Source organism: Corvus hawaiiensis, chromosome 2, assembly GCF_020740725.1.
Source record: "Corvus hawaiiensis isolate bCorHaw1 chromosome 2, bCorHaw1.pri.cur, whole genome shotgun sequence".
NCBI classification, from domain to species: Eukaryota; Metazoa; Chordata; class Aves; order Passeriformes; family Corvidae; genus Corvus; species Corvus hawaiiensis.
The window spans coordinates 60124931-60152499 of record NC_063214.1 but is presented as its reverse complement, the minus strand read 5'-3'; the positions used below and the strand labels follow the sequence as shown (position 1 = coordinate 60152499).

Here is a 27569-nt window from a genome sequence, read left to right as displayed (position 1 = left end):
CATACTAACATGTTACAACCATATAAATCTATGCATTACCCAAATTATATACAAATATACATGCTGATATTGATACAAGTACAGAGCCATGGGTAGTTCACCCTAAAACAAGGTCCTCTTGAGGTAAGCATCGGGTCTCTCCATCCTTTTGCATCACCCACCAGGTGCAACCTGGTCCCTGAGCAAAAACAACCCCACGGATGGGTTTGTCTTTGCTCAAGGCAGACTTTACCCAAACAGTTTTTCCAAGCATACCTCTCATGTGCACCACTGGAACCTTATCTCCATCTGTTGTTTGTAGGGGTTCGGATTGGGCAGGGCCTGCTCGGCTGGTGGAACCTCGAGTGTTAACTAACCAGGTGGCTCTTGCTAAATGCATCTCCCAGTTTTTGAAAGTCCCCCCACCCAGTGCCTTCAAGGTGGTTTTAAGCAGTCCATTACACCGCTCAACCTTCCCAGCTGCTGGTGCATGGTAAGGGATGTGGTACACCCACTCAATGCCATGTTCTCTAGCCCAGGTGTTTATAAGGCTGTTCTTGAAATGAGTCCCATTGTCAGACTCGATTCTCTCAGGGGTGCCATGCCTCCAAAGGACTTGCTTTTCCAGGCCCAGGATGGTGTTCCGGGCAGTAGCGTGAGGCACAGGGTAGGTCTCCAGCCACCCAGTGGTGGCTTCTACCATTGTGAGCACATAGCGCTTGCCTTGGCGGGTTTGAGGCAGTGTGATGTAATCAATCTGCCAGGCCTCCCCATACTTGTATTTGGACCATCGCCCACCATACCACAGAGGCTTCACCCGCTTGGCCTGCTTGATCGCAGCGCATGTCTCACAGTCATGGATAACCTGGGAGATACTGTCCATGGTTAGATCCACCCCTCGGTCTCGTGCCCACTTATAGGTGGCATCTCTGCCCTGATGGCCTGAGGCATCATGGGCCCATCGAGCTAGGAACAGTTCTCCTTTATGTTGCCAATCCAAGTCTATCTGGGACACCTCTATTTTCGCAGCCTGATCTACCTGTTTGTTGTTACGATGTTCTTCATTAGCCCGGCTCTTGGGGATGTGAGCATCTACATGACGGACCTTCACGGATAGCTTCTCTACCCGAGTGGCAATGTCTTTCCACTCTTCAGCAGCCCAGATTGGTTTTCCTCTGCGCTGCCAGTTTGCCTTCTTCCACCTTTCCAGCCAACCCCACAGAGCATTGGCTACCATCCATGAATCGGTGTAGAGGTAGAGCTTTGGCCACTTCTCTCTTTCAGCTATGTCCAGAGCTAATTGGACAGCTTTGAGCTCAGCAAATTGGCTCGATCCACCTTCTCCTTCAGTGGCCTGTGCAACTTGTCGTGTGGGGCTCCATACAGCGGCTTTCCATTTCCGGCTAGCGCCTACAATTCGGCAGGAACCATCAGTGAAGAGGGCGTATTGTCTTTCACTCTCTGGTAGCTCGTTATATGGTGGGGCTTCTTCGGCACGTGTCACCTGCTCCTCTTCTTCTTCAGAAGATAACCCAAAAGTCTCACCTTCTGGCCAGTTTGTAATTATTTCCAAGATCCCAGGGCGACTTGGGTTTCCAATTCGGGCGCGCTGCGTGATGAGGGCAATCCATTTGCTCCAAGTAGCGTCGGTGGCGTGATGCGTGGAGGGAACCTTTCCTTTGAACATCCACCCCAGCACCGGTAGTCGGGGTGCCAGGAGGAGTTGTGCCTCTGTGCCGATTACTTCTGAGGCAGCCTGGACTCCTTCATAAGCTGCCAGGATTTCCTTCTCTGTGGGAGTGTAGTTGGCTTCAGACCCTCTGTAGCTTCGGCTCCAGAATCCCAGTGGTCGGCCCCGAGTCTCACCAGGCACCTTCTGCCAGAGGCTCCAGGACAGACCATTGTTCCCGGCTGCAGAGTAGAGCACGTTCTTCACCTCTGGTCCTGTCCTGACTGGGCCAAGGGCTACAGCGTGAGCAATTTCCTGTTTGATCTGGGCGAAGGCTTGCTGCTGTTCAGGGCCCCAGTGGAAATCATTCTTCTTGCGGGTAACCAGGTAGAGAGGACTCACGATCTGGCTGTACTCGGGAATGTGCATCCTCCAGAAACCTATAGCACCTAGGAAAGCTTGTGTTTCCTTCTTGTTGGTCGGCGGAGACATTGCTGTGATCTTATTGATGACCTCAGTGGGAATCTGACGTCGTCCATCTTGCCACTTTACTCCCAGGAACTGGATCTCTCGGGCAGGTCCCTTGACCTTGCTCTTCTTGATGGCAAAACCAGCTTGCAGGAGAATTTGAATTATTCTCTCTCCTTTCTCAAACACTTCGGTTGCAGTGTTCCCCCACACAATGATGTCATCAATGTACTGCAGATGTTCTGGAGCCTCACTCTTTTCTAGTGCAGTCTGGATCAGTCCATGACAGATGGTGGGACTGTGCTTCCACCCCTGGGGCAGTCGGTTCCAGGTGTACTGCACGCCCCTCCAGGTGAAGGCAAACTGAGGCCTGCACTCTGCTGCCAGAGGAATGGAGAAGAATGCATTGGCAATGTCAATAGTGGCGTACCACTTTGCTGCTTTGGACTCCAGCTCGTACTGGAGCTCCAACATGTCTGGCACGGCAGCGCTCAACGGTGGAGTCACTTCATTCAGGGCACGATAGTCCACAGTCAATCTCCATTCCCCGTCAGACTTGCGCACAGGCCAGATGGGGCTGTTGAAGGGTGAGTGGGTCTTGCTGACCACCCCTTGACTCTCCAGCTCGCGGATCATCTTGTGGATGGGGATCACAGCATCTCGATTTGTCCGATACTGCCGGCGGTGCACTGTCGAGGTGGCAATTGGCACTCGTTGCTCTTCCACTTTCAGGAGCCCAACTGCAGAAGGATTCTCAGATAGTCCAGGCAGGGTGTTCAATTGCCTAATGCCCTCTGCCTCCACAGCAGCAATCCCAAATGCCCACCTGAGTCCTTTTGGGTCTTTGTAGTAGCCATTCCGGAGGAAGTCTATGCCCAGAATACACGGGGCCTCTGGGCCGGTCACAATCGGATGCTTTTGCCACTCCTTCCCAGTCAGGCTCACCTCAGCTTCCAAAAGGGTCAACTGCTGTGATCCCCCGGTCACCCCAGCGATGGATACAGGTTCTGCCCCCACATGTCCCGATGGCATTAAAGTACACTGTGCCCCAGTATCAACCAATGCATCATATTTTTGTGGCTCTGATGTGCCAGGCCATCGGATCCACACCGTCCAGAAAACTCGGTTCTCCCGTGCCTCTTCCTGGCTAGAGGCAGGGCCCCTCTAGCCCTGGTTATCATTCTTTCCCTGGGCGTACATGCTCGAGGTACCTTCAAGGGGATCCGACATATCATCCTCCCTTCTGTAATACCTGGCAGCTCGGTCACGGGAGGCTGAGGCTACCTTCACCTTAGCGGAACCCCCTCGGTTAGTGCCTCCCTCCTTGAGTTCACGCACCCGCGCTGCCAGGGCAGAGGTGGGTTTCCCATCCCACCTTCTCATGTCTTCCCCATGCTCACACAGGAAAAACCACAGCTCAGCTCGTGGGGTGTACCCTCTCTCTCTAGCAGGGGGACGACGGGCTCTGACTTGGGGGCCTGTGACTCGCACTGGTGCCACACTGACCCTCCTCATCTCCTCCCTCATCTCCTCCCTCATCTCCTCCCTCATTTCCTTCCTCATCTCCTTCATGTCCTCTTTGAGGTCCTGGACCACAGCAGAGACATGAGCTTTCAGCGGGCCATTGATCATGCTGTCATAACGCCTGAGCCTGTTGGCAACAGAGCCCACTGTTTCTCGGGTATTGTCAGCATCAATCGTTGCAATGAAGGTGGTGTATTGCGATGGCCCTAGCCTTGCCAGGTTCCACATCATCTGTCCTGTGCACCTGACCTTATCGGGGTCATTATCATGCTGTCCATCCTTCCCAAAGAGTACCTCTAATATTGCCACCTCTCTTAGCTGTTGGATCCCTTGCTCGAGTGTCTTCCACTGCATTCTATGATGATACTCCTGCATTCTTTCTTTGTGAATGAACCTTTCTCTCACACTCATTAAGAGCCGCTCCCAGAGAGAGAGAGGCCCTGGCTCCCTCACAAATATCTGGTCCACACCTGGGTCCTGGGTCAACGATCCCAGATACCTTGCCTCACCACTATCCAGTTGCACACTTGTGCCCATAAGGTCCCAAACCCGAAGCAGCCAGGTGGTATAAGGCTCACGCCCCCTTCGCACAATGTCGTTTCGCATAGCACGGAGACTGTCGTGCGACAGGGACTCAGTGATGACTTCTGGCTCTGGCTCTCCTGCTGGTTGTGAGGGCCCTGGTTGCCCATCATCATTAACTGGTCGTACTGATTTGGTCTTATACTTCCTCCTTTGCACAGGGGCGACTGCTGCTGGCTGTGGTTGTCCTTGTGGTTCAGCTGAAGCCTGGACGGTTGTAACATCCGTGGGTTCCACTGCTGCACCATCGGACTCACCCTCTTTGGGGCAGGGAGAGGGTTTTTCACTAGCTGAGGAGGTGTATTCCCTTAGCAATTGGCATATCTCCTGGCGCACCTGGCCCATCTCCTGGCACATCTCCTTGCGCACCTGGCCCATCTCCTGGCATATCTCCTGGCGCACCTGACCCATCTCCTGGCATATCCCCTGGCGCACCTGACCCATCTCTTGGCACATCTCCTGCATCCCTTTTGCCAGTACCCCCACCCAGTTTGGGTAGTCCATTTCTGAGGTGGACTGTTGGGCAGTATCAGTCTGTGGAGCGGGATCTCTAGTGTCTGGGGCTGTGACAGGCTCTGGCTCTGGGGTAGGATCTCTAGTGTCTGGGGCCGTGTCAGGTTCTGGGGTAGGATCTCTAGTGTCTGGGGCCGTGTCAGGCTCTGGGGCAGGATCAGGCTCTGGGGTAGGAACTCTACTCTCTGGGGCCATGTCAGGTTCTGGGGCAGGATCTCTAGTCTCTGGGGCTGGTGTCCGGGTAGATATCCAAGCCAATCTCAACTTATCCTTGAATGCTAAATAGAGTAGGCCTATCAGCAGCAGATGGTTAGTATTCAGAGGGAATTTAAACCCTTCGAAAATTGATGGGGTGGGCCCAAAGAACTGGTTGAGGGGTTGGGAGAAAACTTCCCCTGGTGTCATTTCCTCACAGAAGGTACCATTGTTAACATAACCCCAAAAACATGTGCTCAGTGTGTGATAGCTGTTTATCCATGTGCCCACATTCCGGAGGAAGTTAAAAACCCATGAATTCCTCACCTTCTCGACCCATAACGCAAGCTGGATAACAGCAATGGTAGCCTTAGTCAGAGGACCCATACTCAAGTAAGGAGCTGCAAAGGGGAAGAATATAGCCACGGCTACATGCCACCCAAACCAGGGTAAACTAGACCACATAGTGCTGCCTAACAAGGTTCCAATATCCAGCACACAAAATAAAGTTATCGAGGAACTGTTATTCCTTTTTCACCTCTATCTCTTAATGCCCTCAGGCCCCACGTTGGGCGCCAAGATCTGTCTCGGTTTTGAAAGACAGGTGTCTGCTAAGGAAGGCAGAGGCCCCCCTTGAAGTGGCAGATATAACCCCTTTTCCCTCCAAGTTATTATATTTTGAAATCAAGGGCCTTTAGGCAAAGATGTGGGAAATAGGAATAACAGTTCTTTACTCTCTATATATATGTATATAACCAGTCAAACAAAACAACAACAACTATGGCAGTAACAGCAATCACAAACCCAGTGCCAGCCTTCTCGGCTGTCAGGCCCTTTCCCCTCGGGTGCAGTTCCGCTCGCAGCCGGCAGGGGCGCTGGCGGCTCCCGGTGAGCAGGGCAGGTGCGATGGTTCCCCCGCGGCTGCAGGGGGCGCTCCGGAGCGAGCTCGGGAAACCCGCGGCTCTGGTGCCCTGGGATCTCGGGAAGGATGGAACAAAGGCTTCACAAACCCCTGGGCAGCCGATCCCGGACTCTCAGGAACAGCAGGCTGGAATGGCAGGGACGAACGCAAATCCCGGGTGGCAGGCGAGATGTATCCAGATGGGAAAAAACCACGGAGGCCCAGGCAGGCAGGGCGAGCAGGGCTACAGCGTAGCGAAAGCTCGAAGCAGCAGCGGGGCAGGGCAGCCACAGCCCGGTCTCCAGCAGGGCAGGGAAAGCGGCTTTTGGGGTCCCGGCGTTGTTTCCAGCAGGAAGAAAGAACGGCCAAAAAGAAAGCAGCAGCAGCTCCTTTCTCTGCAGCTTCTCTCTCCGGACGCTCAGAGCGAACTGTCCCCACACCCAGGTGTAGACAAAAGAGTAGCCAGGCCCGCCCCACTCCCCTTTTTGTCTTTCTTAAGTACAGCTATTTGTCCCCTAGCAACATGCATATGGGAGAAAATTCCTTTAACAGGAAAACCTAAGACTAAACTAAAACCCCAACAAGTTTCCTGAGCCTTCTCTCCTTCAGAAATTCAATTAATAACACTCAATTTTTTTTTGTGTTCTCGTTCAATAATACATGTAACTCTGCCTATATACCCAAGAGCAGCTCCTTTATTCCTACATTGCTTGAAAATTCTCCCATTGTTTTGAATTGTTGGTTTTTTTTACTTTATACAGCTTCTCATATATGAAAGGACCTTTTCTGAGTTTGTACATGAATCACACCTGCCATATAACATACAATGTGCAATTGTATTGCAGTGAAAATGAATATTCAGAGGTTTTTATTCTGTATTTCATTCTGTATTGTATACATATATTCTTAAATATCATCTATATCCAGCCATTAAAGAAGTGTGAAGGGAACAAACCCTAATAAAAATCTTTCATTAAAGCAGTTACTTCTTTAATTACACTTAATTATTTTCAGTAAAATACAGTGTGCTCAGAATCTTGATGCCTTGTAATACTGTTTCCAATCCTCTTAGATAAATGTTTGAATTCTGAAATTCCTCATCTAATTGTTATTTAGGAAATAAACACCCTCACTGTTCTGCCGTCTTAGTGCAGCCTGCTGAGGAATATTGCCGTATACCTGCCTGCTTTAGCAGTAGTTTCCAATTGTCTCTGTTTGGGCTGTCACTTACCCGCATATTCCCGTCTCCAGAAGGTTTTGGGATCTAACCTAATGCTTCTTTGTTCTGTTATGTGCTTCAGTCTCTTCTGGACTGTTAGCAGAAGCAGATAACCTATCAGCAGCCTCATGATCAAAAGAACAGAAAGCAACAGCAGCCATTCAAATCTATGGCATTTATGCAAATTTCCAAATATTTTTGAGGATCATAAAGATGAAACCCTTGATCAGAAAAGGAGAATGTGTGACTCAAGCTAGTTTAATTACAGATACTATTTTGATGGCTCAAAATTGTGTGTGTATTATTGTGACATACAGTCCATTTAGAAAACAATTGCAGTTGCTTGTATCATACCCCTTCTCCATCTCAAAAAAATGGAAATTGTATTTATTTAATTACTTCATATGCTTGTTGGTGGGTTAGAAAAATACCAGGTTCAGCTGGCTGGCGGGCATAAGCTAATTTTATTTTCATTTCTGTTATTTGAACTACAGACTGTTAATTCCTGTACAAATTTTAAAAATTGAGGATATAACACACAGAATATATGGTCTGTTAGAATGGGCTTAGTGTGATGGAAATAGTCTTTTTGCATACTTCATTGATTTAAAATACCTTTTTTTACTGATCTCACTGATGTATGTGTAAAAAACCACCACCCCACCACGACCCCACTACCACAACAACAGCAAAAAACCCACTAACTACAAAAACCCCAACTAACCAACCCCAGTCTGTTGACATTTATCAGACGTTTATCAACTCTTGCATGTTGTAGAGGAGGCTGAGCAGTCTGCATTAATGAAATATAATAGTACAACTTCCTTTACCTTCTTCATGATATTAGTACTGAGAAGATTTTTAAAGCAGAGACTTGTGACCCAATCATAACAAAACTGAGTTGTCTTAACAGTGAGGAAGAAAAATGCCACTTTTTTGCAAGATGTAATTTTGTCTGGTTTTTTGTCTCCACTGTTGAGGGCAGATACAAACACACACGCTTTCCTTGTAGACGTGAGGTACATTTATTGCTTCTGGATTCAGAGATGCTCTTAGCAATGTTCAAGTGTGATGTCTTTGGCAATAGTTTCGGCGAGGTAGCTCTGGTGTTCCATTGAACTGAGTTGAAAATTGAACAGCTTTAAATCCAGTTGCATCTCACTTCTCAGTCCAGACAGGCATTTATATCTTTGTATGTTTGTATGTTCTTCATTACATCCTCTCTGCTTCTTGTGTGTTTCCTTCATTAAGTTACAGTTGAGTTAGGGTATTGGTTGGGCATTTATTTTACATTATGCTGTAAATGTGCCAAATATGCCCAAAAATAATGTCAACAAGAAAGTACTTGGTTTTCTGCAAACAGGCTATCCTGGATGTATGTCTGAAAGTTGGCAGGAGTCATTACCCACTTTCCAAATACTCATAGCTGGGAAAGGGCCATATAATGATTGTTTCTCATAGAGAAAGCAGGTGCATTCAGCTGCTAAGACTAATGACAGTCACCTGGTGTAAAGAAAGAAGGAATTCTAAGATACTGGTTTTTATGTTTGCATTTAGTCCTCAGGCTCTCAAGCCATCTCAATGAGAAAAGAGGGACAGAAGCCTTCAAAGCCAGCAAGAATCAGTGTCAAGAAAAAGGTTTTCTAAAATATTTCATGTTTTCAGTTCTGTTAGTACCCAGCCTGTAAATGGCAGAAATTATCAACCTAACTGAAGTCGAAAATTACTCTCTGACTTAGAGCAGTAATTCACTCTTGCCTGTAAGTAAATAGCCTGTAATGACAGCTGTAACTTGCCAGAGTTGAAAGCAAAGGACAAGTATGTTTTACCATTTCTAACTGTGTTTCAGGGAAGTGAAAATGTTTTTTTTATTTTTTGCAGCAGAGGATGCATAAAAAGGAGAAATATAGGAGGAACAGTCAAATATAATACTGACAAATTAATGTAGGGGTTTCATTTTATAGAGCTTGGTAAAGGTTACAACTCAAATTACCACAATGCATCTACTGGCAGCCATTTCTGGAAAAGTGGGATCGGAATTTCTTGCAGAAAGCTGTTTCTGAATCTGACTCTGTCATTCATTCACCGGAGTGCTAATTTTTTTTGCAAGTCACTTTGCAACACTGTGTCTGTTTCTTTTCCATACATACTTATGATTCTCTGCTACATGGAAGAGGAGATGTTTCTGATTCTATGTATTTGTTGTATTTGACAAGTACAAATACTTGACAAAAAAATACCAATGGACTATAGTACCATTTGAGGACAAATAATCAGGCAGGAAAAAGCTTGAAGAAATAAATTCTTCCATGGCCTGTATAAAGGGTAGAGAAGAGGTTGGTCAAGGCCAAAAATTTACCTAATGTCAATTAAGAACATTCTTTTGCAGAACCTTGATTATTTTTGTAATATACAAAAATATTTGTTTGTCTAGACTGACCAGTGAGATAAATGAATAATGTATATTGCTTGAGCATAATCCTACTACTGATTTTGTATAAACGTGTAGTTTGTTCTTGCAGAGCTCAGTCAGAGATGTAATAGAGTTCTCTCATTTAAGTTGTGAGTTTGGGGGCTAATGGAGTTTTTTTTTTGTTGCTCCTGGTAGCAACTTATTCCTCAGAAGGTAAATTTATAAACATTAATCAAATCCAGTGATTGTGATTTTAACATAATTTATCATTCTTTACTTTGCGACCGAAATTTTAGATGTAATTTCAAATAATCAACATAGAAACATTGTGATTCCTTTTCTGTTTTTTTTTTTTTTTTTTTCCAGAAAACCAATCAGAAGAAAAGTCAGAAAGCGGCAGTGCTGGTGAGTACAGCCACTTTCCTTGAAGCACTTAAGAAGTTACTTATACTGCAGATTTTCAGTTTTGCTTCTTAAGAAATTGGTAGATTAAAAAAAAAGTGTCTTTTTTGTTATATTTAATAGAATATCATAACATTAAAAAATAACTTCATAAACTGTTTATCTGCTGTGACCAGAAGTTTAAATTATTAATTTTTTTTTATTTAAAAGGAGGGGAATAAAATTATGAGGGAGAAGTTTAGAAATGTAATATTCTTTGGAATGTTGTTTTAGATTTTTTAATTTATTTCTTAAATATTTTTTTCGTTTTGGTTCATTTTTTGTCTACTTTTAGTTTGAATTCTTTTCTTTTGGTGGGAAAGTTTGTAACACATTTCCAGATCTTTTGGTATTTGATTCTGATTGCATAAACTAAGCAGTCATAAAAATAGCCCGTAAAAAGTAGGTTTATCCCTGATACACACAGATAGTACTGCGACTGGAGTGGCACTTGTAAGTGGTAAAGGCACAGATAGGAGATGGCTCATGTGAAAAATGTGAAAGAGTTTCAAACTCCTACTTTTTTTAAAAGCGTTTCCTAAACGTAAGTCTAATGCTAGTGAGTGTTCAAAATATCTTCTTGAAAGTACTTTTTGGATGCTTAAACATGGAGATGTCTGCTTTTTCTAATATCTGACTTCTTTGAATTGCATTTCAGCATCAAATATTGTCAAAAGTGTATAGTTTGTGTCTGGCTAGAAGTAGGGTTTGGGTTTTGTTTTATGTATACAGTATATGTATATGTATATAGTAGGGAATTCTTTTTAAAATGGAGATTCCTTCTATTACAGTGGCCTAAGCATGTCAAAAGACTGGTGTTAGGAATGTTATAGTCTACAGACTTGTACTGAATCCATGGTGTGTTTTATAGCTTGCAATTCTTCTCAGTTAATTGGTAAAGCCTGTCTGCTCTGATTCTGTGTGAATCGTGGTGAAGTCTTAAAAGAAGGGCTGCTTCCTAGAGATCAGTGTTTTATACTTGAAAACTGAAACTCACTGCTGTGCAATGTCTCGTGGAAATCAGATGTTGAGATTTTAACTGCTAAATGAATCAGAATTTTGATACTTCCATTTAGTTGTTTTTTTAGTTTGTAAGGGTTGGTTTTGCCTGGCTTTTGTGGTTTATTTTGTTTTGGTTTGTGTTTGAAGGGTTGAATTGTCTGCTCTTCATTCTTGGTGCCTCCTGCTTGTTCTGTGAATGTTGTGTAAGATGGCCACGTGTTTAGTTGTTTGTATTTTCGCTTTGGCCAGAAGAATGAATTACTGTATGCTGTGGGCTGCTTAAATATGCTGACAAGACTGAGTGCTAAACCCATTTGTTGGATAAAACTGGTTATGGATTCACTCTCTGAGTGATGGTAGTTGGTTACTCTGGGGCATATAAAGGAGGACTGTCAGCCATCAGTTACACTATTTGCTTATTCCCTTTTTCCTCAAAATCACTGTGGAACTCAGATGACTTTTTCCAAACTACCTCTCCAGTAATTCAGGTTATTTAGTGCTCAATTTTTCTGTTAATCTACTGTTTCTTGGCCTACAGCAAGTACTTTTGCAGCAAAGATGATGTCTTTTATGTATTTATTTAGCTTGTTAGCGTAGCAAGATCCTTTTGGGTATTGCTTTTTTTATTACTTGGGTATTATTTATTTTAATAAAAATATGTAAGGTTTATTCATAGTTAGTAATTAAAGAAATTAAATGAGATACGACATTCAGAAACAGTTTGATTTACATCCTTAAAAAATTTTTACATTGGTAAGATGCTGTCAAACTTTAGAATTTGTTATGTTGTAAATCATTAGTGTATGTATGACCTTTTTAATCACATTTATTGTTGGGATAGTTGCAAACCACTTGGAAAAGCCATGATAGTACCAGTGTTGCTATTGTATGTGATGCTGTTTGAGAGAAACTGTGAGTGATGCTGGATCAGACCGAAGGTCATCTGGCTGGTGTCCTGTCCTCAGTGATGCTCGATAGCAGACGCCTTGAGATGAGTGTAAGAACAGTGTAAGAGCACAATGGTATCTCTCCAAGATCCTTCTCACAGAATTATAGAACAGTTTGGTTTGAAAGGGGCCTTTAAAGTTTACCTAGTCCAACACCCCTGCAATGAGCAGGGCTGTCTTCAACCAAAACAGGTTGCTCAGACCCCTGTCCAACCTAACCTTGAGCATCTGCCTCCTCTCTGGGCAAGCTGTTCCAGCTTCTTCCAGCCTTTAATGATTCACAGCTCAGGGAGTTCCAGAACCAGAAGTGATGTTTTACTTAACAGCACCTCATGGATTTTCCTTCTATAAAGTGTCCCTGTTGGTTGAGACCATGTAAAATCTTTAGTATCCATAATATCTCAAATGATGGTTACAGTCAAAATATTCAGGAATCAAGACATATGTGTGACAAGTTTACTTAAACTAAATTTGAGTTCCTTTTGCATTTTATCATTTTAGATCAGTTTTTCCATACAGAAATCCTGTTTGTTTAGAGCTTGTGATAAACAGTGCTTGGTGATTCAACCAGTGTTGTTTAGTGCCTGAAGGCTGGTTTATGCTAAAAGTGAAAGGTGCATGGCAAATAACACACTCAGCTAAAGGAAAAGAGAAATGAGGATTGGCTTTGCTAGGTCCTATATGAGGATGAGCAAGCGATTTAAATCCAAATATGTGCATGTAGCTCTTGTTTGTTTATGGCGTTGCTTTCACCTACCTGTAAGTGCTGTCAGTGGTGACAGAAGCTGTGAAAACCAAGCATTTGTGCCAATATAAAGTGTGACCTGCTCCCCCCCAATAAAAATACTCAGAAGCTGCTGCTCTGAGCCTGTTGAGAGCCTGTAGTCTGCTGAGAGTGATGCAGTAAAGAAATGCATTCTCATGTAAGAGCAAATGCAATTAGGTGCTGTCCTTGTGAAAGTGCATTATATGGAAGTTGCATGAGCAGCAACTGAGTACATAATGTTGCTTAAGCTTTGAGCATGTAGACAGACAATGTAGGGTGAACTTGGTATTAAAATTTTACCAATTGTGAATGTATGTGTGTGACTCCAGGCACAAATATACAACATTTGAACTGTTTGTAGATACCACTTCCTTAATTTCTTGATACTACAGTAAAAAAAAAAGGATTCACATGTTGATTATACATGTGTTAGAGTATTTGAAATTCATTGTAAGCGTGGTGATAACCACTGAACTCCATGTGATAAAATCAGCAATTTTTTGTTAAAGACAGAGAGTTCTTACAGTATAACATGGGACAGTATAAAGCTGCTAAATGTACATTTGATTTTATCCTCTTTCAAGCAGTTAACATATATTAATTACACTTCAAAAGCGAAACTCTAACTGAAAAATGATTGTCAGCAGGAATAAAAAAGTAATTTTTAATTTAAATACTAGCTTGCAACTTAGTGTAGAAGATAATTTAGGTGCAGATTCTGCCATTTTCAAGCCACAGAAACAGGTTTTGTCTTGGAAATATAACTGGGTTTGTTGGCAGATAAATACAGCACAACTTAAAATACAAGCTTCCCAGTAGCTTTCCAGGAGCTGTAATCAGTGTGAGACTCCATTTGTAGCTGTTGAAACACACAAAGAAGCAATGATTCCTGCTTTAAGGTATATGTAGTCAAGGCCTATGGTACTGGTTATAATAAATATTGTGGAAGAACAGGGAAGGTGCAGTGGTAGCTTAGCAAAAGGATACAGACTTAATGTAGGTCAGCACTAACTGGAGTGAATTTTTTTTGAGAATTTGCATAAATGTCCTTGGTGTCCTTAGAATCTGACTATTTATTTTAGTATATTGTATGAATAGTGGCATTTATGTCTGAGCAAACTAATGTATTTATTGTAATACAGTTTCTCTCCTGAGAACAGAACCTGATACAAAACAGTGGGAGTTAATCCCATGACAATGTTTTGTCCTTCTGCGATGTTCATGTCCAGCTTGTTGAAGTACTGCACTAAGCAGAAGTGTGCTTTTGGCTTGTACCAGAGCTCTTGGTTTTCCTTATGACTCTTGAGGAATCCCAGAAATCTTAACCATGCCGGGCATTGCAGATCATGACTTCACAAATTGTGTTTGTCTTCTATGAGATATTTTGCTGATTTTTGCAGTTCACCCACGTACCAGTATGATCATGTTTGATGGGCTCAGACTTTCGAAGTATTGCAGATTCAGAGCCTTGAATGATGGATCAAAGGGGCAGAGGAAAATCAAATGTGTGCTGTCTTGACCAGTACAAGACTAACATGTAGCAGATGTAAGGCTTGCAGGAGTCAGTTTCAAAGTAAATAAAATGAGGTAGTTCTGCACTCAGAATGTAATTGAATTCCTTGACAGAAGATGTGGATGTGAAGGTGGTATTTGCTAAAGGCTGACACAACCTTAGAGGAGACCAAAGGGATATGAAGGATCATAGAATGATAGAATAATTCGGGTTGCCTTAAAGGTTTTAAAGACTATCTGGCTCCAAACCCCCTGCCATGTGCAGGGACACCTTCCACTAGACCGTGCTGCTCAGGGCCCCATCCAGTCTGGCCTGGAACACTTCCAGGAATGGGGTATCCACAGCTTTTCTGTGCAGCTTGTTTCAGTGTCTCACCATCCTCACAGTAAAGAATTTCTTCCTAATATATAATCTAAATCTGCCCTTTTTCTCTTTAAAGCCTTTGTCCCTTGTCCGATCATTACATGCTCTTGTCTCTCCTGTAGCCCCCTTTAGGTACTGGAAGGTGCTCTAAGGTCTCCCTGGAGCCTTCTCTGGGCTGAACAACCCCAACTCTCTCAGCCTGTCTTTGTAGGAGAGGTGCTCCAGCCCTCTGATCACCTTTGTGGCCCTTCTCTGGACCTGTCCAAACAGGTCTATGTCATTCTTATGCTGGAGACCCCAGAGCTGGAAACAATATTCCACATGGGGTTTCAAGAGAGTGGAGAGGGGCAGAATCACCATCATTGATCTGCTGACCACTCCTCTTTTTATGCAGCTCAGGATACGATTAACTTTCTGGGCTGTGAGTTCATGTTTCTGGGTTATGTTGAGCTTCTCATCAACCAAAATCCACTTAAGGGGACTAAGACTGAGAGGACATCTGATTTGAGAGGCCTCAAACCACAAAAGCCACGTGGATGGGATGCATACCCAGTAGGAAAATCCAGTAGGAGAATCATACATGGCTGCGCTGTCCTTACGTTTCTTCTTAGATGTCCACTTGCGACCACTTTACTGGAGTCATGATGCTGAGCAAAGCAGACCTTTAGTCTGATCCAGTACTGTTACACTTAGGCCCTATCTGCCCCTTTCTCCCCCTTGCCTTTTTTTTTTTTTCACCAGTTCTATACTGTTGTTACACAGCTTCCACCAGGGATAGTTAGTTAAAGTTTCTTCTTTTTAACCATGGAGGTAACTTTTTTGGGGGAAAGCAATTATAGCAAAGGCGAGAACAGCTCTTCCAAGGTTTGTGTGTAGTCCTTTATCTTTGCCTTTGATAACTGCAGCTACCAGAACACTGGAGGCAGTAGTGCAGTAGGAGGACCTGAGCGTTCTGTATGCTTGAGTCTGGAAACAGTCTAGCAAAGCTCATTTTGTGCTATTCCTGAGGTATCAGGCTTTTCCAGCCCCAGCATCTTGCCAATAGCAGTGGTGATACAGGAGCAGGAGCACTGTGTAGCTGTGCTACAGCATATTGTCCTACTCATGCAGGTTGTCTTAGGGATTTCTGTGCTGTACTCTGTGGGCAAACCCAGAAATTGTAATCTTAGTGTGGCAGAAAGGTTATGGAAGTGGACTTTTATCATCATATGGGAAGGCATAAGATAGCCTACATGTTAGATTTCTGCCCTGATGGGAAAGAACTTTATTTGCTGTTCATTTTAGAAGATATGTTGGAAATGTCACAAGACCTGGCAGTGCTGCAGGCCTTAGATAATGTTAGTATTGATAAGACTTCTAACCTGAGTACCTTTTCCTCTCTTTAGCTGATTCTTATCAACCTGGCTGGCAGGACCTTTAATTTGTCTCCTCTGAGATTACCAGTTTCAGCCTTGAGAAAATGTACTGCTTTATCCCTAGTACTTGCCAAAGTAGTAGAGAGGCAATAAATGACTGGGTTTGGTGTTACAGTTGCTTGTTCTGTTTACATTTTTTCATGCTTAGCCTGTTCGCTGCTAGTTTGTTTGCTTATTTTTTCTTCCTAATTGAGAGAGTCTGTACCCACCTCTGACCTGTTCTTTTCTTTTTTTCACTTCACCTGTTCACTATGGTACAAAATCAAGAACCTCCTAGGAGCTAACAAATAGCTTTCTGTGGAGCTGCAGCAGATTTGTAGCTTGAAGTTTGCTATTAACAATTTTTTAAAAAGTTAATTCCTCTGACTTCTGCTACAATAAGGAAAATTGCCTCTTTGAAAGCTGGCATATGAAAGGCAAAAGGAGAATTTTGTAAAATTTTTTCCCCATTATTTATCTACTAGTTTCAGGATTATTAGACATTACTTGTATAACCTCAGTGTTGCACTGTGTGGGCATCTGTCTTCACCACAAACCCAAGACCCTCAGCTGACACTGAGTGACACTGAGTCCCTTTCTTTTCATCTCATAGTGCTAATAGCCTCTCTCACCACACTCCTCCCTCCCCATCCTCACAGCTAGGGGAGTCCAGCACTGCAAACTTCCCTAAGCATCAGACTCTAGACTCTAGCAAGCCCCTTGGAACTTCATTTTCCTGGGGCATTTCCCCAGCAAGCAGCCTTGGGTGTTTAAATCTGAATTCTCATCTCCTTCATGTGCTTCTGTGGCTGGTAAAGTGCCACCCCCTTTACACAGGATGCCAAATCTCTCTTCAGGAGCTGTGAGCAAGAAAACCTTGTGCTTCATTTTGAGCAAGATTTCCATACCTGGAACAAAGCTGCTGCTTAAAGTTTGGTAGTGTCAAAGGCAAAAAAAAAAAAAAAAGTATCCTGGAAAAGCATAGAGATCTAGCTTTTCACAAAACTGAAATAATGCTTAGGGTAGAACTAGTGGAATCCCCCTTTAATGCCCAGAAAGATGATGGCTTTCATGAACTGTCTGTAAATCAAAGTTATGTCCCCCAAAATCACACCACCAATGAACAAGGCAATATTGTGGTAATTTTTAGCATTATCAGGAGAAGCTTACAGACATTCAGAATGACTCAATTTATAGGACTCATCTTCTAACGACTTGATTTTGAAATCTTAGCATGTTGAGCTTGCATATCATCATGTCGTAATAGTGTTTTAAATGAGTAGCTGCTGTTTACAGCTATAATTATTGTACCAGCTTTTGAACAGCACAGATAGAAACAGCTTCTTGGGAGACTGTTGCATTTGCTGTGTGTGGTACTCCTACTACACATATTTTTGGGAAAAGAAATCAACTGTCTAGTTCTAGAGAATATTACACAATTTCAGAAAGAAAGGCAACTGCAGTTTCTTTTTCCAAGTGCTTGCTTATCCGCGTTCCTCAGGTGTCATACATCTTCCTCCTACCTTGCCCAGTCCTTGCCATGCTGCTTGTTTTCTGGCATTTTTTTGGGAATGATGATGATTTACAGAGCCAGTGTTTTGAGACAATATTTCTGTGATATACCAGTCCATTGGAGTTACAGAATGTCTATTCCAAAGTAAATAAAACCCATTTTTTCTAATCCTAAATTTCTTGTGCCTTACCTAGTGATTTTGTTTCAACCCACTGTATATTATGCAAGCCTCTCTCTTCGTATAAAGATTCCTTCATTTCTTTAACTAGTTATCACTTTCCTGTCAATCTACCCTGTGTTGTAGGGCAGCAGACAAAGTTAGGTTTATGTAATAGTTATTTAGCAAAGATGATCTAGCCTAGGAAAATAGTAAATATGTTGTCATAGACCCAAGTTAACTTGTCCTCTTCATCCCCAATCCTGATTCATCAGTCAGCAGCATTAGGGCAACATGACCCTTCTACACAAATAAATGAATGGATTAGACACTGCTCTTATTAAATTGTATTATTTGTTGCCTGCCCTTATTCTGCTTGTATACTAATGAGGAGTGGAGGAAGAAGATAATTTTCTTAACCTGTTCTCATCTTACTGAGGGGAAACCTTGTAATGCTTTTAAGAGATGAAAATAACGATGCCACTGATTTTCTGCAAATGTTGATGTAATTTTTACCTACTGTAGAAAAGAAGCGACCTGTTGTCACTTGAACAGTTGTAATAGGTACAAATGCAAAAAAAAAAAAAAAGACAGGAGTGTTTGAAAATATCAATAGTGCAATTATGATGCTGTGAAACACTGGTCAGTGGGTGAGTCAGTACTGAAGGTACAGAGTTGGAGCTGCATTTTGACTTTATTGTGCAGCCTATGTATTTCACGCCATCAAGACTACCTCCAGAAACCATATCTGACTCTAGAAGTCATTGGGCAGTAGGTGGTTAGAGACTGAAGAAATACTTCGAGGGAGCATTGTGTATGTTGTTCCCAGTTATATGTTCTTTCCTAGGCATCCCTTACAAAGCCCCACAACTGGCTTGTGAAAGGAAGGGGTACAGTGAAACAAAAATGGAAAGTAGTTGTATGATGGGAGGAGAGAACAAGATAAGGGAAAGGATGTGAGGGTAAAAGGATCGGAAATGGGGATTCTCCCAGACATGCAAAGTCTCTGGGTTTAGAAACAGTTTGCAGTCACCAGGGAAAACTGGGCTAAAACAGGCCTTAGTCTGACATGGTGCAGCCACTTTTAAGTTTTGTTCTTGTATAGAAATCCATATAGTTGGTACCTATGCCAGTGTACTGCCAAGTGTGATAAAGAGTCCTTGGCTTCTCCCACCAAAGGGAAAAAGTGGGCATCCAAGTGTCAGTATTTCAGTCAATTTGGCAGCTATTTATATTTTTCCATGGGCAGTCATTCAAGAAATTAATAGGGGCAAGGATATTTTTTTGTAGTCTATGGAAGTTAGTCCTGCCTTCAGTTACCTCTGTCATTTCTGCTTGGTGACCCCTTTTTTCACCTGAGAAAACAGGCAGGGAGGCAAGTGGAGCTGACCAAGCCTGGGAGCGGGTTAAGTGCCTCCTTGGGGAAAGGGGAGGAAGTTCCTTCTTACTCCTACTGGAGCAGTTGAAGATCATCAGAGAAATTATGGTAATTGTAATTATTTCCTGATACTTGTAGGGCAGTTCTGATAAGTTTGTTGTGATGCAATTCTTAATGAGAGAAAGAAGAATAGAAATATTTTGCATGCACATTGTATACTAAGTAAGGTTGTTAGAACAACTGTGGGTATTTCTGACTCAAGCACTTGATTCTGCAGCTTTTGTATTGTCATAGTAGTTATTGAAAATGAAATTTCCAACCTTAAAGAAAAGACAAAAAAGGCAGCTGACATATAACTGGGTACCTTTTCTGGCACATCCTACTGTGGTGGAACGCAAGTATCTGACTGACTGAACACATGCAAAACATATTTATGTTATATTTAGTGGGTTTATGGAGTACAAAGGAAACATCATTCACAGTATTGAGGTTTTATGTGTCTTTTTGTTCATATACCAAAGCAAGACACTCCCGCCCTGAAAGATTGCTCAAGTTTGCAACTAGTTTGAATGTCTAATTGTAGCTGATATGGCATGATTCAAGACAGTTGTGGATTTGTTTAGTGTGAACAAGGAAGGGAATTAATTTTTTTACCTCTTTGTTCCTTTCTGCTGTGTAATTCAAAGAGCTGAGTGAGGTGCCTTCGATCAGAGGCAGCATGTAAAAATTTCAAACCCTGACACTTGCAGAAATGCATCACTGCTCATGAAAAAGGGAAAAGAAACAAGATTGAAGTTAGTATTGCAGCAGATGACTTTGTCAGTGTTACTTACACAGAAATACATAAAAAATCCAGTTAAAAATATGTAAGGTAATGAATCATTGAACTTTAAACGAACAAGCAAACCAACCCGCAATAAACCAACCAAACAACACAGATATTTATTTTAACAATGATTAGAGAGGTACATTTTTCACTTCAAAAAAGAAGATTTCAAGTTCTCTTTCATAGGTTGAGAGGGCAGTAGATACTCTGAACCAAAAGCCTGGCAAATAAATCTCTCATGAATAGCTATAGAACATTCTTAGAAGATGCTTCAGATGGTTTCCGTGTTAGCTGTGATTATCAACTTATGAATAACTTATATTTTGAAATTATTTTTTACGTTAAATGCAGACCCATCAAATTCTCTACTGATTTTTCATGAGTAAAAGTAATGCTCTGATAAAAAACTGGTGCTGCTTTCTGATAGGGAAGTGCTAACAATTGATTCCTTAGTGTTAGGCATCCTAAGAGCCCAACTGAAAGGTGACCAACCACAACATATTTTAATTAACATATATTAATTGTTTGAAATAAAAATTGATTTTTGCTTTCCTTCTTTCCACCTGCAATGACATTTTAAATCTTAGTGAAAGATCCAGGGCAAATGAAGGTTATAACCAAAAGCATTTAAGTGCAAATGGATGATTTGACATCCTAGGAGCAACAGCCTCCTCCATACTTTGTGCTGATGCAGGCTGTGTATTTGACAGCACTGTGGGCATGCTGCTTTAAAACTTGTGCATTTGTTATGGACCTTTTTTAGATTGTCTTGTCACTTTTTCTTGCTCATGTAGAGAATTGTGTCTACAAAGGGCTTTTCATGTAATTGTTCTGTGTGACTGAGTTTCTAATTCTTGTCCTAGAAGATCAACAGGATTTTGTATTTCTTTTAGGGAAGCTTTCACATTTGCTTTTCACAGAAGTCCTACAGATTCTTATAAGCATAAGATTAGTGGTTAATGAGGATTTTTTTTAATACATCAATTTGAAAATAGCTTGGAGGGGGAGGAGAAAAGATGACATGTGCTGGTGGCATATGTAAATAATAGTATTTTACTATGTATGTTTTGTATGTAGATAGTTAATGCATTTGGACAAATTCAGAGAAGTTTTGGGATATATGGGCAATTCTTCAGCTTGTATGCCTGAAATGTAAAGTGATCCGATTTTTAAACATTAGAGTCTGGAAAAGCTTCACTTAAAACCACATCTTTTATAGAACCACAAGTTTTATCAACTGTAAGTCTGCAACATGGGGACTAGATAGAAAACTTCATCATTTATAGACAGTGGATTCATTCTGATGGAGTATTCTGGAGAGGTTAAATTTCCCCACTTGATAAAATGGTATTGGAATATGTTTCAATCACTGCTGCCTGGTCTGGAGACGTAGCATCTCTGTATTAAGTTGTCTCTAGCAAGGGACCTAGTTAACAACACCTGTTGTATGTTGAAACTGAAAAAGAGTTTAATGTTGTGGGATAAGTGGACCTTGCATTTGTATTCCCAGCCTTTGTTACTAAGGATTGACTTGTTCCCTCTAAAATCCAAACCACAACTGTTCTCAGACTGTCTTGTGTTAGCTGTTTTCCTTGGTTATCACTTCTAGTATGGATTGTACTGCATTTTGTTGACATTATTTTTTTCATGTACAAAATCAATGTTTTGGGAGAACTACTTAGTTTTTTTTTTTCTTTTTTTATAAGCATTTTACTTGAATTTCGGGTTCGTATCAGCTGTGAATGATGATTGATTTCAATGACAAACAAAGCTTAAACTTAGAGTTAGTGCAGCTTCTTTTTGCCTTTTATGATGATTTTTTAGTTCACTTTTGTGAAGTGACTGGTTTGTAATGCTTGTGGTTAAATTAGTTACAGTTGTTCTATAGAAACTATTCGTTTAAAATGTAAATTAAAAGATTTGATAAATAGTGGAGATGAGGAGAATGAAGGTATTTATTCCATTATGTAGAGTGAATTGTCTTTAATGCCAGCAGGTGGTCTGTTCAGAACTGGTAGTAGTCATTGCATGTAGAAGCCACTGTGCAAAGCAAGGGCTGTGTTCACTCCCTGTCCTTATGAGCACAAATGATTGCTAGGAAATACTGACTGTAGCATTGTAGGATGCCATTACTGGAAACCTGTTACACTAAACTTTATGTCAAATACTTTTATTAGCTATTTGATATGTACGTACTATTAGGAAATTTAACATTCTGTGCATATTGAACTCGTTTCCTGTAATAAAACGAATCTCCCCCAGCATTATTTTGTTGGTTTACATGTTTCTGGCAATTGCTATTAGTGTAGCAACATGGTATAAATTTGGGGTTAAGTGAGTTGAGAAGTCAATTATCTTAAAAATCAAGTTGGTTAATTTTAAACTCTCTTGCAATCTTGGTTTTTGCAAATTCAGTACAATAGATTACCATAAACACTAATGAACAGTCAAAATCATTTATTCCAGTTAAAATTCATTCTGAATTTGTTATAAGCAAAACATATTTTAAGCCTGCTTATTATGTGAAAATACTCTCATTGCTGTTCAGCAGAGCAGTTAGGTATATGCATGTTCATCACACAGGTACACAAAAATTCATCTAGACTCTCTGGTTGAAAGAAAGCATTGAGAAAACATATTACAAAGAGCATAAAGCATTCCATCTGTGTTTACAATGTTAGTAGATAGTTTTTGTTAAATTCAGGCATAAAATTTTCATTCAGCTTAGGTAAGCCAGAGATAGATGTCATTATGAGATTTACATACCATTAGCTCACATCAGTTGATTAGCAGCTGAGCTTTGTGGTACAGGGCTAGTTAGATGCATTATTTGTGATGCCAGGAGGCTGCAGCTCAAGGAGGTTTACTGGCTGCGTGCTCGTTTCCTTTGCTTTTGTGATTACTTGATAAAATGCAGTGCATCACTGTGAACAATCGACCCTCTTGAACAATCCAGACTGGTCAGCAGTCTAAACCCACATTTTAAAGCCGTCATTATAGCCTCAAATTTAAGAGTTTCCAGGGTGCAGACAAAGGTGTTGTCCTCCTTCAGTACCAATCGTGTACCATTTTCAGACTTTATGAAGTACTTGAATTGAATAATATTTGAAGATACTGAAAACTCCTCTGGAAATCCGTCCAGCCTGCTTTTGGACACCAGTACAATTCTGGATTTTATTTTTGCAATGAATTCAGGAGCATTACAAAAGATTCTAAGTCCTTGTGAACGGTCGTGGCTGTCAGTTATTTCCAGGAAAGTAGTCTCTCGAGATGCTAGCTGTTCCTTCTCCCACCTTGATTTCACTGCCTCTGAGAGTACTTTAAGCTGGAAAAATTCGGCTTCTTGTGCCAAAAGTTGATTTTCTCGAAACCCCTCTGGTAGAAGAAGTTCTCCGTTCCGTAGGAAGTTGAGGATGTGTCTGAAAAGAAGTCCATCTCTGTCTATGAAGTAATGACCATCTGCATCATATGGGCACATTATTCTTCCATTTATGATCCCCTCCAGAAAAGAATCTGGATACTTGGTTAGTGTCTGTTTTTGTGTGATATATAGATAACCACCGACATTCAGAGTAATCAGAGATGTTTTATAGTCCTTGTCTAGCTCGGAGCTTTCAGAGTTGCTGGTTTTTTCTTCGCATTCGTTCTCTCTTCTGCTTGCTTTTCTCTCCATTATTGATGCTGGGACAGAAAGCCAGCTATCCTGCTTTGCTCTTGTCAGCTTGCAAAGAGGATGTTTCTTATTAAAAAGCACCTTTATTCAGCTCCAGCTCGATGTTGGAATGGAAATGCTGCTCGCATTGCTCCGACTGTCAGTTGGGTTTGCAGTAGATGGCGTATCAGCTGTGTGTGCAGGGAGATAGCAGGAATATGACTGTAAGGGAGAATTTGCATTTAACTGTGTAAGGGAAGAAGCGTATAACAACTGTTTGTGTTGTTTCTTTCCTGTAAGTCTAAGTAGTTTGCATAGCTTAGATGGTTCTGCACAGAAATACATACTGCTATACTAAATGGCAACTTATTTTTAATACGTGCAGATGTATTTGTAGTGTCAGCTGGCCAAATCATATTTAGTGCTTATGGTGTTAAACAGCTTCATTTATGTTTCAAGGATTTTTATTTTCACAAAGCCTGTTTTTTCACATTGTTTTTAGTACTGATTACAGTACCTGATGCATACAGCAGGACATCACAGGAAGGAAAGGTGTCCCTGTGTGTACAAGGGGGTTGTCATATGTGGAATGTGTGCACATGCATGTCACTCATTTATTGGGCACATGTGCAGCACTAAGATGTTTCCACAGAAGATACCCTGGAAGTGGTGGTAAGGACTTGTTGGTCTGACTGTTTTAAGTTTGTGGCAAAAGCTTTTATTTGCAGTCAAAGGGAGTATCCTCACCAACACAAGAGCAGCAGCATGATTAGGTTTTGCTTTTTGCCTTTCTGTGTGCCATAGACAAAAGACATAGACATAGCTGTTTTACAGGGAGGATTTACCATTTATATTGGTGATGGTTTTTCAGTCACCAAGACTGTCTAGCATCAGTTTGTTCTTTCTCGATAGAAAAACTCAGCTGTCCTGTGGAACAAAGGGCTTGTGTGCCTACAGATAGCTTTGAACATCACATAACACCATAGCTTAGCAACACTGGGGTACAGGGAGGCGGAAACATCGGCACAGCACACTGGAATCAAATGGCTGTCTTCTCTCCTGTGGTTTGAGCCTCCCAAAAAGATTTCTTCTTTAAACATTTGCAATTTGAAGCAGGAAAGGAAAAGCTCTCCACACATCTCTATGGGCATTTCCTTGGGGAGTGGACAGATGGGAGCCACTGCATGCATTCCCCAGCACAGGTGGGAGCAAAGGCCTTCCTTGGGCTAGACCTGGAGAGGAGGAGGTTCTATCTTTTTCAAGATGTATTTTTCACTTTACAGGTAGATGTGTCCTGCTTTGCCTGACTAGCAGTGGAAAGGCAGATTATTTTCTGTAAATTCTTCTGCTCTATTTCTAAATATCTTATTCCTGCTGCTCCCACTGTCTCTAAGGTTGTTTATTGATACCATGGAGTAATCGCTATAATATTTTATTATTTGATAACTGATTCTAGTGGAAATAAATGTTTTTCTCTCTCTCTTCTCCTTGCCAAGGTATCCTATCCCTAGCACTGATACGCTAAATTTTTCTGCTGCTGTGTGTGATATATTAAGCAGGTATTATTAATTAGGTTTGATTTACCAGGAATTAGTAACAGTTTTATTTTTAACTCTTTGATGCCATGGATGTGTCTAACATAACTTCAGTCAAAGAGATTTCAATCAGTTTCTAATTTTTAACATTTGGACTTTTTTTCAAGATTAACTCATTTCATTAATTACTAAGTTATTCAAGTTCAAGCTATTGAATTAGTAATTGAGAAAATGAAAAAGCTAATTAGTTTCAAGTAAGATTTTTGTTTCCATTACAGGAGACATCCATTCACATTTAGTTTATTGTCAAGTGATGGAAAATTCACGTAATGTGTTTAGATTGTGCATAGCTAAAATACTGAACCATTTAATTGTCTGTTAAACCTTAAGAGAATGCTTGGTGGTGCTTCTGTCTCACACAGTGAACTTGAAATACTTTGAAGCTGAACCAGAAGCATCCTGGTACAAGTGAGTAGGGATTTCCAAGGAGAGAAGGGATTTGTAAAAGATAAGAAATTTTCCATGTCCAGTTAAGCTGTCTGCATTTTAATAGAGAGGATTTACAGAACACTATGTGTTCACTTAAGTTTTCATCATCTCCTCAACGTTCTAACACTTGCAGTTGCTATTTTCCACTTTTGTGAACAAGTAAGTATTCTTTGAAAGATCATGCAGAATCATTTTAGTGATTTGTATGATAAAATATTCAAGATGGATTTGGTGTGGAAAATATACTCTGTGGAGTTCATGAATATTTACACTTAAACCTTTGAGACTTGAAAAATTTAGAGCTGCTGTAAAATTTTCATCCCCACAAAGCCATGTAGCTTTATTTCACTGCAGCTGACAGTCATTTGTAGCACAAAATTAAAGCCTGGCATTTCTTGGTGAAAGTTTTCCACTTTCTGTGCCATACTGCAAGTCTTTCCCAAAAAGCCCTCATTCGTCATGTGCACTTGATGATACACACGGTATTGTAGTGCATGTAATTTTAGTGGGGTGATTTCATTTAAAACACTGTTTTTTGAAGGTATAGGTATGCTGGATTTCCTTTTTTCTGTCCTTTTGTCCATGTACTGGAAGATCATCCAGAAGTTCATTTTGGCAAAGATATGGAAGTATTTCTTGCAGTCAAGTTAGAGACTTCGACCATTTTTGTGCTCTCAGAGTCTTTTGTGTTGTGTACCAATGTGTGATAGCTGAGATGTGCCAAGTGCTTCCCAGATCTTCGTGCTTCCCACTTGGATTCAGACAGAGTAACTTGCTGCTGGGTGCTTTCCTGTGTTGTAAGTGAACTGTTTCTGGCCTATCCAGCTGAATTGTTGTGCTTTCCAATGTGGGTAGGTAGCAATCCTGAAGTGACTGCTGCTTCACAAATTATTAGTGTCACCCTGTATGCTGGGATTGCCATTAAAGTAAGGAATACTGCTGGAATCCAGCAATTGAAAGGATATTGTTTTGGTTTCAGATTAAGTCAGAAAATACACTGAGCATCCTTGTGCACACTTAAGAGAGTGGCTATAGTAGTAGTACTCTCTTTCCAAGTTACTCACCCTTTGGGTTGCAACAGAAGGGCAATCCACAGAGGTTCTTGCTCAGAGAAGCTGTCCGGGAGACAGTGAAAATGCAATCCTGGTGTCTGTCAGCTACACAGGAAAACAAAACTGAGGAGGAGGGGGCTAGGCATCTGCCCCTCATCCTGCCCTACATGTTTCCTTTTGGAAAATAACCTCACTCCCACTCAACTTCCACCCTCTTCCTGAATCTCTTGGTCTGGAAGCTTGAGCATGCCACAGAGCTGAGGATTCAGGACCAGAACACACCATGGAAAAGTGCTTTACCACTGGTTCAGCTTACTTGCCTATCCAGTGAACATCAGCTTCACTGACAGTCTGCTATCAGTGAAAATAACCTGGGTTACAGAAACCAGCTACATTTTTTACTAGAGTACAAAACAATATGAGGAAAATTCTCAGCTATAAGAGGGAGAGAAATTTAGAAGTGTATTAGGAAGCCATGCTAATGCCATCTGTTAAGGTTATCGAGGCAGTTTGTTAGTCATTTAGTGTCATAACAGAAAATTGGCCAGGTTGTTGGACAGTTAGACCATTCAGTAGCTCCTGTCTCACAGTGTTGGTAGCATAGAAATTCTCATTTCAATAATACCTCCAGATGCTGATAAACAGCTGTTGAAGACAAGCTTTACATAGTAATTAAAATTAAAGATTTTCAGATCAGCAAGTCTGAAAAATTTGCATTCAGGAATTTCTAAAGGGCTGTCTAAGAAACTATCAAAGTTGCTGTTGATATTTTTAATAATTTTTGAGCACTGCAATTCTGCAAGACTGGAAAAGCAAATGCTGTGCCAATATTTGAAGGATGAATTTGGATGAGCCAGGTATTTAAATATGAAAAACGATAAAATATATGACTTGGAAATCAATCAGTTAAAAATTAAGGGAGAGCAATATAATACTAATCAATGTGGATGGAGAATAAATGGGTGTTGCCAACTATTTCCCCTTTTTTTTAAAATTAGGATTTGTTCAGCAAAGCAGGTGTTGCTTTCTTCTGTTAAATCCTTCAGTAAGTTTCATTTGTCATTTAGTAGTAGGATAT

At 41.4% G+C, this 27569-nt stretch overlaps 2 protein-coding genes across 2 annotated transcripts in view; one reads left to right on the top strand and one right to left on the bottom strand.

Annotated features, from left to right (window-relative positions):
* Positions 1–27569, top strand: part of GTF2F2 (general transcription factor IIF subunit 2) — a 90254-nt gene that overhangs the window by 12324 nt on the left and 50361 nt on the right. The window contains exon 5 of the mRNA XM_048295330.1: positions 9830–9868. Within this exon, the coding sequence (XP_048151287.1) occupies positions 9830–9868 (39 nt within the window). The remainder of the gene's footprint in view (positions 1–9829; positions 9869–27569) is intronic.
* On the bottom strand, positions 19855–23608 carry KCTD4 (potassium channel tetramerization domain containing 4). Its single transcript, XM_048295331.1, has one exon. It carries the CDS (start codon positions 23434–23436, stop codon positions 22663–22665), a length of 774 nt encoding a protein of 257 aa, XP_048151288.1. The 5' UTR covers positions 23437–23608; the 3' UTR covers positions 19855–22662.

Excerpts from the sequence above, each read along its gene's own strand:
- KCTD4 (XM_048295331.1), bottom strand. The coding sequence starts at position 23,436 with ATGGAGAGAAAAGCAAGCAGAAGAGAGAACGAATGCGAAGAAAAAACC.